This window comes from Passer domesticus, chromosome 1 (assembly GCF_036417665.1).
Source record: "Passer domesticus isolate bPasDom1 chromosome 1, bPasDom1.hap1, whole genome shotgun sequence".
NCBI classification, from domain to species: Eukaryota; Metazoa; Chordata; class Aves; order Passeriformes; family Passeridae; genus Passer; species Passer domesticus.
Genome location: NC_087474.1, coordinates 121,195,936 through 121,209,014, shown reverse-complemented (window position 1 = coordinate 121,209,014; position 13,079 = coordinate 121,195,936). Strand labels below are relative to the sequence as shown.

Below are 13,079 nucleotides of genomic sequence, written 5' to 3'. Positions count from 1 at the left end.
GCTTCACCTTCTCAGTTTGTGCAACAAGGCAATTTATCCCTGTTCCACTTCCATCTCCCTTTTTTGTCTTCAACTGACTAGTGTTGTTTGTAGCTTTCTTTCCCCCTTTGGAAGAGAAAACATGGACTCTTGACCACAAGAAGTGCGTGAGAGAGAACCATGCAGTAGTTCTAAAAATATTCTGGGGTTGGTCTGGACTAGCCAAAGAAAGAAGCATTGAATTATTTTCAAGATCAAGCATCCCATCTTGGAGAGAAAATTACACTTTCAGCAAAAACTTCAATTTCCTGATTTGTTAATGGCAGCGCTCTAGATCAGAAAGTCAGCCAAGCCTTACAGGCTTCATCCCTAAGCAGTGAAATCTGCCAACTTTACAGTAACTGAAAAAAATATTGATTTGAATGTTGTCAGGTATTGTACTGGGATTTGCTAATGCTAGCTGAGCAAAAAGAAAAATTATTTTCCGTTGACAGTCAGCCATAAAGTTCATAAAATGGCTATGTGTATTTGAAGTTGTTAGAAAAATTCATTCCTTCTAGATGCAGTTTGAGATGCATTGGACTCTAATACTGCCAGATGAAGTTTATGAACTTTTTCATGCAAAAACAAGGGTGTTAGGTTTTATGTAATATTTTTTTCAAAGAAAACCATAAATCCTTTTTATAAGCTACTTTGTATCCTCTCCTCTTATATATAAAGTGCCTGAGGAAGATGTACAGTTATTTGTTCAATGAATTTTTTTTACAAAATGATAGATTGTATTATGGTGTTAACAGCTAAAATGGTAACATGCTTCAGAGATTTAAAAAAATGTCAGAAAATAACTGTTGTGGCAAATATATGCAGCTTTAGCAATAAAGTACTGCCCTGTACATTTTTCCTTTGGTATTTTATGCAGTGACAGAGAACACCTACAGTCCTCTCAACTTGTGTTATAAACTTTGGTCCACTAAAATGCAGTTGTATTACTTCCATTTACTGAAGAAAATGAGATGTTTCTGCGATAAAGAATCTTTCTATTTTTTGCTTTGTGTGTGGTCAAAAAAATGTCAGACTTCTCCATTGAATTACTTTTTGGGGAAAAGTGGATTGGGCTCAAGGTGGAAAATTGGGAGGCAGAGAAAAAAGAGCCTTTAAATAGACCCTAACTGATAGAAAATGGAGGGGAGCTACTAGGAAATTAAACTTTTCGGTGTCTATTCAACAGCCTGTATATTGCTTATTGTTGATAAACATACTGTTTGAGTAGCAGTCGTGCCATATAGCTTAAGATTTCTTCGGATGAATCTACTTGCTTGCAGGTAGAAAGGTGATGTTTGAAGCTTTCTCTGCTTTGTATAATACGTAATTGTAACTGCAAGAGTTTTTCTCCAGTGGTCCCTGATGTGGCAGAAAAAAAACAGATTACTCTCAAAGTAATGTCTTAATACAGACTTCTAAATTATGTATGCTAATCATTCTTCATGATATAAGGGAACATATGAAATACATTTTTCTGTCTTTATCTAGACTGGCTTTTCCTAAAAGTCCTAATTTGAAATGTGTCCCCTCTTTCTTTTTTTTCTTCTTCCTCTTAGATTTGAGTTCTGTGAACCTGCCTTTGTGGTTGGTAATTGTTTGGAAATAGCCTCAGACAGTCATCAGTATGACCGGATTTACTGTGGAGCTGGAGTCCAGAAAGACCATGAAAACTACATGAAAATTTTATTGAAAGTTGGAGGCATTTTAGTAATGCCTATAGAAGATCAGGTGACTTTAGTGACAATTTCCCCTTTTTGTCTTCTAGTATGAGAAATATGTAATTTAAAGAATGCTTTTGATTATGGCTAAGTTAATGTTCAAGTTATGATACCTTGATTCAATGTATTGTTGCAGTTTAGCAGATATTAATCTTTTTAATGAAGTCTTGAACTTTTTTCCCTTAGATTTGTAGGAAAGCATCAATATCCTGCTTGTAACAGTCTGTTTCATGCTATTTCCTGTGTGTTATGCTGAACTGCTTTGAAATCTCCCTGCCACACAGACCTTTTCAGTCAGTACTTCAAAACAAAGAAACCACCTCTAAACCAGGAGAACTGATTTCAAAGAATACAAAATAACTATGATTAGTGGGACATTGCAAGGGGAGGAAAAAAACAAAGGAAAAAAATGTCTGTATTCACAGCAGTTTTTGCTGTTGATTTTCCATGTCAGATGTAATGCTTATCAGACAGGGGCATATTATTTTAATAATACTTCACATTTTTATCACTTTTCATTCTTAGACCTCAAAAGGCTTCTCAATGGTAAGTATTACTCTCCCTGTTTTACTAATAGGGAAATTGAAAAAGGCACATCGTGTGACTTAAGTTGATGCCCTCCTAAGTAAGATAATTGCTAAAATGCTTGTTGATAAGCATGTTAGTTACTTTACTTTCAAAAAAGAATTCTCACATTATTGATCTGCTTTCTCAAAGTACCAAAGGGATTTAAGCATAGCCTGCATGATTCTGTTCTATAAATAATTTCATTATTTATTCAACTAGAATACTGTCAGTAGAAATTGCTGGAATTCAACTTAAAAGTAGTCACAAATTAAGAGAGAAATTGAAACCATTACTATTTTTACCTTCTATACACACATCTGAAATAATCTAGTTTGTGGAAAAACACCAAGAAATGTTTAATTCCTGTTGTCTTCCTGAAGGCATGGAGAATTTATCTGGTAGACAGGAGTCCAGTTTTCCTCACAGGTGTACAGCATATTGCAAGAGCATTACGGATTGGCAGCAAGGCTGCTTTCTACCTGCAAATAAGGAAGACAGTTTTTCATAGTAAAAATGGTTGAAGAGTACAGCAGGTTACCTGGGCAGGTGGGGAATCTCAGTCCTAGATATTTTCTCACAAAATCGGAAAAACTTCTGATTTAACTTTGAAATTGGCCCTGTTCAAGGAGGAGGGTAGGACTCCAGAGGTTGCTTCTAATCTAAATTATTCTTTGATCTTTTAGAAAAATGAGAAAAAACAAAACTTACCTCAGTTTTTACCTTGGGGCCTTAGTTTTCTGGCTGCATCTCTTCCCATTTCCAAAGAGCACTATTTAGTACTCCAGGGACCAAGTGATATTTCAAGGATTATCAAAGTCCTTTTTGTTCGTAAAACTGCCTTAATTCATTAATTTTGAAGCAAAACAAAATAGCAGGGTATTTGAAACCAATCTGAATTGTATCAACCATGACAAAATTGTAACAACTGATTTATTTTGGTTTTGTTTTGCAGCTAACACAGATCTTGAGAACGGGACAGAACACATGGGAAAGTAAGAATATCCTTGCTGTTTCGTTTGCTCCACTAGTGCAACCAAACAGAAATGACAACGGCAAACATGACACTGTAGGACTGCGTAAGTTTGTGATCCTTCCCTTTGTCTTGCAGGGATGTTATGTGCTGGATGTTGATGTTGGAGGTCTGGAAACTGAGAGGCTGTGCTGTACAAACATTCCATTTAGCAAAGCAGTAGCTCCCTGATACGTTTTTGTGCTCCTGGTGCATGGTCTGTGTTGCTTCACAGTTAATATTCTGAATTTAAGTTAATAATTTAAGTGATAGAATGTTTGCAGCTTTTTTTTCCAGCTGCCTTTTCCTTTTAAGTTCAGCTTCTCTATTAACAGTGGTATAGATAAAATAGCCAGCTAATATTACAACATAGTGCTAACTTTCTCATGGTTCACCAGAGAAATATTTTTTTTCTCTTCTCCCTGAAATGGAAGGAAGACATCTAAACTGGGGCTGTGGTATGATAGGTTATTAATAAGCCCAACCATGCTTTATGTCTTTGTGCAGTGGATATAGTCATACCTAACTGTTTGTTTTTAGTCCCTGGAATTTGCTTTCTAGCTGCAATGCTTTGAGCAGAGGTAGTAAAGAGCTTTAGAAAGTCTTTGAAAGTACACCTGTTGCCAAATGGAAGGATAGGATGATAACAGGAAAGGAGAAAAAGCTGACAAAGAAAATTGTAGAGTTGAAATTTTCTGTCAGAGTTGTCAGGGCCAGGAGTAAAACACAGAGCTATGGTAGCATGTGGGAAATTAAATAAACCAAACAAAGAGCCTAAAAAATAACATATTTTAACTGTGAAACTGATATAAGCCCTTCAGGAGTCCAGGATGTCCTATCAGCTTGCATTGCTGATCTGCATATTAATTTTGAGTGTGTGTGGGCTTCAAAATAGGTAATTTCCCTTTTTTTAATGCAAAGTATAAAGATAATTTCCTTTATGTAATCTGTTCCTATGCAGAAATAATTAATTTGTGTTGTTTTAATACTTGGTTTGAGCCCTCAGAAGTAATTTCTTGAAATTAATTTATTAATTCAAGATTATTTTTCCTCTGTTCCATCCGTAATACATAGGTTGTGTCATATCTAACAATGAAATACAGAGGTGACTAGTCAAACTTTATGATAATTTTATACAGTCTAGTTCCCTGGAACAAAGGAGGATTTTCCATCAACATTCCTAAATTTTCAGAATGAGGGACGCAGACCAGGACAGTCAGATCTGAATGGCAGTACAAGAAAGGTGTTTCCTGTGTTATAATTTCAAAATGAAGTTTTAGTGAGAAGAGGAAAAAATAACCAAATGTGGTATTGCTCACATTTAAATGAAAAAAGTGTTAGAAGCTTGAAGTTGCACTGTAAAATGAGATTAGTGAGATAGGCTTCTATCCACTGCTCAGGTGGATCTGGCTTTATTTTAAAAGTTAAAATAAAGAAAAAGCATTCTTGTGGGTGTGTTTGGTGTACATGGAAGGGGCAGGGCATGTAAAAAGAAGTGTGCTGAACCTCAACAAAGAAAAATTTTAGTCAATTTCTCTTTTGTAGTAACATTGTCCATTTGTTTCAAGTCCACAGACCTATAACTTATCTTAAAAATTCAAAGTAGTCTAGTCAACATGTTTCTTCTGCAAATTTTAGCCAGAGTTTGTAGATGTCATTACTAAGTAAACAGAGTCTGTGCCATACTTTGGACAACCCTTGAATGCTTTCTGACACATAGGTAGTGTTACATATTGACTAAAATAACTCGCATATGTAAAATATCTGTCAGCTATGCTCAAAGTAGAGTCTTTTTTTTTGTTTTTTGTAGAAAACTACAGAGGTGGTGTTAAAAGGTTCATTTTATCAATGTAGTTATTGGTTAGGGTGCAGTTCACTGTTAGTATACAAATGGAAATACATGGACAGTAAATATCCAAAATTTTGCATCCTGCTCTTCTCATTAAAAAATGTTTGCATTTGTTATAATTGACATACAATCTGCAATCATGGTTTGTTTCACCTGAACTTCTAAACATGTTCTGGATGGTTAGATAGGGTTTTGAATTTTCAGCTGATGTTACACTAAAGAAATGGGACTTTTTTTTTTCCCCTTCCCTCTCTTTGGCATGACCTGAAATCAGTATCCTTTCTGTGTCAGATAAATTAATTAGTCTGCAAATGAAGTCATTGTATGTAACAATAGATCTTCTTTAAACTGCTTCAGTAGCTTTTATAGCTGAATGCATTTTCTGGAAATGTAATTTTTGAAATTATTTCTTCCATAACTTCTTCCTTGCTGTAGTCCCTGTTAATTTTATGGTATTCTATGCAGGAAGGAAAGTGACAAGTAAGAAAGTTGAACAAGCTTCAACTTTGGCTGGTGTGCTTTTTTGGTTTTGTTTTCCTTGCAGCTAGGCATCCATAGTTCATCTAGGGCAGGTGTCCAGCAGCCAGGCAATATTTTGTCATCACCTGGCTGTCATTGCAAAACAAAGTTTTGGCTTTTTGTTTACTTGTTGGTTTGGAGTTTTCTCTCTTTAGGACTTGAGTAATTTTGATTCCTCTTCTGCTGCAAAGATACAGGTGGCTTATCTGGTTTGTCACCTGTGAATTAGACATGTCCCTCTCTCATCAGTTAGATTCAGTAGGAAGCAAGCAAAAGGAGGAGGCAGAAGAAAGGCACTTGCCTTGAACAAATATGGCACAGGGGTAGAAATTGTTTTTCCACAACAGGATCTTAACAGTGCTAGCAGTAGGTGCCAAGACATGCCAGACGCTAAAAAGTGACATTACTTCTTGTGTAATTTTTAAAATTTATTTTATTGATCTGTTTATGCTTACTACTTCTCTTGCACATCTCTTAAAATACCTCTTTGTTTCCTGGACTGTGCCACAGGGTCAAGGTGATGCCTATCTAACTTGGTGTCATTTGCATATTGCATCATTTACTAAAATTTCAATTGAATTGGTTTTGAACATTAGTCTCACTGCCTTGCAGCTAGTTTGGGATTTTTTTGCTAGAGGGAAATTTCACCTAGTACAACTTACTTTTCTTTCATTTTAGCTCCATGTGCTGTTAGGAACCTCCAGGACCTAGCTCGGATATATATCAGACGCACTCTTAGAAACTTCATAAACGAGGAAATGAAAGCCAAGGGTATTGCTCAGAAGGCTCCTCCGAAACGCAAACGCAGGAGATGTCGTAGGCGCAGGATTAACACCTATGTGTTTGTTGGTAATCAGCTCATTCCTCAGCCTCTAGATAGTGAAGAAGATGAAAGAATGGAAGATGATAACAAAGAGGAGGAGGATAAAGATCACAGTGAGGCCTTGAAGCCAGAAGAGCCTCCTCGAAATCTGTTGAGAGAGAAAATTATGAGTCTACCATTACCTGAATCTTTAAAAGCATACTTGACCTATTACAGAGAAAAGTAACTTGTTTTAAGTAGAAATAATGCCTACTGATAGTTCCCTTATTCTTGAAAATGTAGCATTTATTAAGAAGTAGGTGGACAAATTATTATTAGTCTTTCATCAAGACTGAAGTACAGCGATAAATGGTAACTTGTCTCTATCTTGTCTTTGCTACAAGGAAGACTTGCATTCGACAGTAGAATCCCTTTTTAAAAGTCTATTTTTCTTTAAATTTTGAAAATGCTGTTTTAACTCTGATAGAAATATATATTCCATTATGCAGCACTAATCAATATTTTGCATGGTAAGTCTCTTTTTGATCCCTAACAGATTTGTATTGATAAAAGGATGAGTGAAATTTTATATATGCTAAATAATTGGTTAAACATGTGCATCTGACTTGATGAGCAATTTGTCTGTATTTATTACTATTAGGGAAACATTTTAAACATGCAGACACTTACCTTCTAATGTCCAGATCAGACCCTTTTAAAGTTTATTTTACTATGGCTTTGTTGCAATCATTATTACTATGTTGGTATAGAGTATTCCAACAACACAAGTGCAATAAATGTATACAGACACTGAATGAGCTGGCTTTAGTGAAATACGAAAATACAAGTTCTGAAATGTCAGATGACCCTGCTACTTCTGCATTTATCTTTTGCCAAAAGATCTTGAGACAACTAACAGCTTCTCTCAGAGCCTTAAAGAAACACCGTATTGAATAAGAAGCAAAGCAATGCTTACTTCAGCTCTGCTTATACTTAACTCCATTCTACACTGTCAGTATTTCTAACTAGAGGTAATTCCTCATTTGTGGGAAGTATAGGACAGTACATTTGTTTATTTCTAGAGCTCACAGCATTGAGTCAAAAAGTTTGGTAATTCAAGATTGTAATTTAGATTTCAGTCATCTATATTTACTGCTTTTAAGTAGAGGTAGAATTTCAACAAAGTTTAGTTTGTATTGCTTATTGGGATAGCTATAATAGTAGAACTTAGAATTTGTTCAGCAAATGCACTTTAGTAAGTGAATTTTATACTTAACATGCATCTCCAAGAAGGTAGACTTGTGCCAGCCTATATTTTGTTTCTGAGCATGGCTCTTAGCACAAAAATATTTATTAAATCATATGCATCTTTTGGAAACCTAAGAGTAGCAGTGCAACTGTGGGGACCCACAATAGTGCTGATTTAAATCCTTCAATGATTTTTCCTCTTCTAGTTGTGAAGTTATTTGCAGTTCTCATTTTTAACTTTGCTTTTACCATCTTAATTTCTTCATTCTGTTGTAACATAACCATGAGGGTAAACAGTTCATTAAGAACTTGGCATGTGATACATATTAAAAACCACAATCATAGGAAATACATGCTTGTTAGACCAAATGAAAAACATTCCCATTGAAATATCCCCCATGATACATTTTGTAATACTGGTGACACTTCGTTTTGTGTAAAACAATGAACAAAATAATCAGATATTTCTAAAGCAGTAAATGTTCTTCCAAATATTTATAACCAACTAGTATTCATATGGTCTAGCAGTCCAATATTTACTTCAAAATACGTTAGCATTTTGTTGCATCTGAAGGAAGGTCAGACACAGTCCCATGACACTGACTCTTTTTGGTGCATTTCATGCTGTAGTCCCTGTTTTTAAGGTACATCATAGTAATGTTTAAATGGAATTTCATGAAGGCCTGTTGTACCAGCATGTGGAGTTACTTTCCGCAATATATTTACCGTATAAGTTAGCAAAAGTATTTGAAATAAATATTCTGACTTTATTTTAAAAGCAGGAAAACCTTATAAGAAATAGTTTTCCATAACAATGATACTAATAAAGTAATTGTGATGCTTCAGCTATAAGAATTGAACATAATCTTGTTTTAAATGGGTTATTTTAGATGGAGGTTAAATAATCTGAAGTTTGAGATGTTTGTCTCCTTTCTTGGAATCTACATCCATGAGTTCAAGAATTAAATTACTAAATATTACTTAAGTACTTCAAGGACTTCATACAGGATGCTTTTTGAGAATAAATTTCTGCATTCTTTCATGCCTGTATACTTGGAAAAATGGACAGTGGATGACTTGTCATGAATCTTCAGTATGTAAGTTTTTTTGGAGTCACTGAAAGAGAATGTTTCCTCTGTGTTTTATATGTGGATTTATTTTACACTCTTGAATTTATATTTACATAAATAAAAAGGTAGAAACGCAAAATTAATTGAAATTTAATTTCTGCCATCTCACTTGATGATGGGGACATTGTTGCAATAAAATGTTTTTTTGTGGTTTCTGCTTGCTTGAATTTCTGTGTTTCTGTGGAAGTATTTTCAGTTATTTGGAAATTGAGGTACAAGTTGTTTCATAATTAGGTCAGTAATCTCTTAATAAAGGCTGTTCTTGAATTTCAGAAGTATATATTCTCGCTAAATTGTGAATTTTTGCGAAGGTTGAAAGATGAGATGTTACTCATGAAATGGGGAAAGCTATTTTGGTCCCAGCACTACTTTTGAAGTACTCATGTAGAGAGTTTCCTCAGGAGAGCCCAGAAGCTAAACTTGAGCTATATACTGAAGAACATTTCCATGTTTGGAGTTTTTTTTCCCTAAATATGGAATTTTTTAAAATCCTCAACTGAGCGGCTATCTGGGTCAAAACAAATAAGGAAAACTTGGAGATAAAAGCTGCAAGGGTGGTGAGCAACCAGTGAGTCACACTTCCTACTGCAACTCCTCCTTGATACAGCTTTTTTTTATTGCCAGTTAGAGAAAAGATTCAAGGTAAGTCAGCTAGGCTGATGAGCAACCTGTAATTGTGATGACTGTAATGAAGAGTGTAATGAATTGGAATTTCAGGGGGGTTATCTTCTTTGGTCTGGTCAAGGACACAAGACCAGTGCAGTTTTTTCAAAAGACGTAAATTTTTAATCCCATGTCATTCAGGAAAAACTGAGCAGCTGCCTCCCAAAAACTTGAAATGAGTAGTTTTCCTTGCAGTGAGCCTAAACAGCTGTGCCTGGCTGAGCACTGTTGCTTGTTCAGGTGGAGGTAACTTAAGTCTGGGGTTTTTTTGTTTGTTTTTTCTTTTTTTTTTTAAATCCTGTATTCTCTTTTTCTAAAGTACTTTTTAAAATGCATCTTTGCCTGTCAGTTTGAAAACAAATAGGGAATGTTATTAAATGTGCTATGTTCTGATTAAAGCTGTTTTAGCTCATTAAATATTTATCCATATGTCCTCAAGAGTGTCGCCTTCCATCATTCATGTAATTGAGTAAAACTGAAGGCTTTGTGATTTACTAATCAATTATAAAATATAAAGGAGTGGTGTTGTGTGTTCATCCTGGAGGTGTGTATACTAAACTTCACTTTAATGAGCCGCTACTTATTTTGACAACACTCGAATCATGTATGAGGCATTTTCTCTAAACTTGTTCTGAGAAGGTCATTGAAGTGTAACTAGAAGAGTGAGGCTTTAAAGGTGTGTGGGTTTTTTGATGTTTTAGTAAAATAACTTCAGTAAAATTCAGATGACTGGCTTGATCAGTGCTTATCTCTCTTCTGTAGCTTTGCAGTGTACTTGTCAACTTGTTGAATTATTCTATTCAAGTAAAGCTGGCTTGTTCAGCCACAAGGCTTGTACCACATTTATGGCCAGTATGGATGCAAGAATCTAACTCTGATTTATCAGTGCTTGTCAGCATGATGGTAGCATTTTCTCTCTAGAGTTTTCTGGCATCTTTCGTATGTGATGCTTTAACAAGAATTGTCAGGGATGTTAGGGGGAACTTGCACATCCTTTTTAAAGCTCTGTCTTCTACTGCAAGCAAGGAATCTGTAATACCTTGTTGGGACATTTTGCAAAATACTTCCATGCTAGAAAGAAGCAAAGGCACTGCATTGTTTAGTCACTTTTTCTTCATGCATTCACAACTAGCCATGATTTTAGCATAAAGAGAAAATAACAGAGCTATAGGTGTCAGTACAGACTAAATGCTGGTGGTTTTTGTTTTATAAGCATTTCCTTTCCATTTTGGTAGCCTTTTTATCCGGGCTGAAAAAGAAGTCAGTAGGGTTTCCTGCTGCTGTACTGCTTCCATGGATGTGTTCCATGGATGATCTCTACAAACAAAAATGTTCCTTGCAGGCAAATCGATATGAGGAGTTAAAGTGCATTTCTTGATATTACAGTAATGCAATTAAAACTGTAGCACATGCTCTTCATTTCTGATCCTCCTCTTCGAGTCATGCTCCATCTCCCTTTGTTTCCCTTGAGTTTCAGATCCACAGTTAGAGAGGGTAACACAGCATTCTGCACCTCTGCTGTCCTTCGTGGGCAGAATATTTTGTTCACATTCATGGTTCCTACTTACTCTCCTGGGACCACCTTGGGAGTCATTTGTATGTTGGATAATGTACTTCCTGCATTTTCATTCATTGTTCTGCATCTACAGCTGGTATTCAAGTTCTCTGGTTGTGATAATATGCATGTGTTAGATACTGTATTTTGTTTCAAGTTTTGTGTCTGCATATTTTTAAAACTGACTGTTCTAGAGCTGTGCATAGTTCTAGAATCTCCAGTACCAAGGGTGGCCCACACCTTGATCCCCTTGCTGTCTCCTGTGTCTCCATTTTTCTGCTTTCAGCCTAGGGCTCCATTTTCTGCACTACAGCATCATGAGAGAATGAGAAATACCTTTTTTTTTTTTTACAACAGTAGTGGTGTGTTACTCTTACCCATATAAAACTAGGCTTAGGCTACACAAGCATGAATGAGTGTATGCTTACCTATAGGCAACAGGTCAGCCAGAGAGACTGACCTGTTTGTCCTGCCATGGGCAATGTCAGTATAATACAGGAGACAGAGCTACACAAGCATGAAAACAGGCTTTCATATCTCGACTCAGTGATCAAAAGGCATTTTTACAGAGCTGGAATAGGAGCAGGAATAAAGAAGGAGAGATGGATAATTTGTATGGAGAAATTACTGGTAAATAAACAGTAACAGTGATAAAAAATAAACAGAGCCATTTAGCATAAAATTAGCTGCAAATTTTGATTACTCTTTAAAAATCTCTTCATTTCTGCCATTTACCATTATTTTGTCTGTACAATCCATAGGCTTTTTGTATATGTTACCTTGTAAGGAGATTCTGCTCTTGTGTTTTAACCACTTTAACTACCTGGTTTAAATCTTTCTAATCTTATTGTTTGTGTCAGCCTTCAGTTTTTCCCTTTACTAAATGGCACGGTGTGATTTTGTGCTGTAGTCAATAAAAGCAACACTACAAAGCACTACTTTTGTACTCTTCGCTCCATATCTAAAAAATTCTCTACTATTGACTTTCAGTAATCCCTTAACAGTAGAGCCCTTTTAGATCAACAGCCAAAAAAAAAAAAAGTTTGTTATTTGTGGAACTCTGCTTGTTTTAGTTTGTTTTTCTAAAGACCTGGCGTGTCTATTTTCCACACAGTCAAAAGTAGCACATCCTTAAAAAATGCTTTTTTACCTTGCTGAAGAATTTTATCTAAATCGTTGCGTGTAAGCAAGGATACCAGAAGAGGGCAGCATTGTCTTACGGGAACAAAGGCAAGGTGCTGGCAACGGTTGGGAAAGACAAAAAAATCTACATTAGCTTTTTTTACAGTGAAATACTACTTTGAGTAACTTTCTTAGATACAAACACCTTTGTAAAATGTAGACTCAGTCTCAGAAGAGTCTTTATGATTTTTGCAAATAATTTTCTGAAATTCCTGTGTAGGTGTGCAGTAGAAGAGGTTTTCTTCTGAGTTGTGCTTTAATGTAATCCGAGACCTTTCCAGAATTGCTGGTGTGGATAAAGCCTTTCATTCATAACCGTTCAAGGTGCCACACTTTGCAAGGGTCAGTGAGGGTTTGACTGGCTGTGTGATTGGGCATTCGATATCTTCAGCTGCCAAAGTGACTCTGGACTTCATCCTAATCCTTACTTGAGACCTTATGTTGAGAACTGGGCCTTTGGGCACGTGAGGAAAGCACAGCTGTGCAGAAGACTGCCGTGGCTGCCACACCCCGTGCCTGTGCATGACTTACAGATGTGTAACGCAGTAGCTGCTGTTCCTGTGCTGCTGCTCCTTTCCTGCCTGGAGCAGAGGCATAGGCTGGGAGGCCTGAGTTGTGAAACAAATACCCATTCTGTGTTCTGAAGCCTGTGGCACTGGCCTGGCCCCTGCAGGACATTCTCAGGGAAAGAGGTGTGACCTGAAGGAAAGTGCCTCAGAGCTGTGCTTGCTGCCCTGCTGCCCAGGGCCCCAGCAAGACTTTTGTGTCCATTCCAGATATTCAAGCTGTGCCACAAACAGATTCTAACCCTACCTT

The 13,079-nt window shown here is 36.3% G+C and overlaps 1 protein-coding gene across 6 annotated transcripts in view; it reads left to right on the top strand.

The window, feature by feature from the left end:
• Window positions 1-9,030, top strand: part of PCMTD1 (protein-L-isoaspartate (D-aspartate) O-methyltransferase domain containing 1) — a 40,730-nt gene extending 31,700 nt beyond the window's left edge. For all 6 annotated transcript variants that reach the window (XM_064386174.1, XM_064386166.1, XM_064386172.1 and 3 more), the window contains 3 exons: window positions 1,578-1,749; window positions 3,259-3,382; window positions 6,362-9,030. In XM_064386174.1, coding sequence (XP_064242244.1) covers window positions 1,578-1,749; window positions 3,259-3,382; window positions 6,362-6,732 — 667 coding nt within the window. In that variant the 3' untranslated portion in view covers window positions 6,733-9,030. The remainder of the gene's footprint in view (window positions 1-1,577; window positions 1,750-3,258; window positions 3,383-6,361) is intronic.
• Window positions 9,031-13,079: the final 4,049 nt, after the last annotated feature.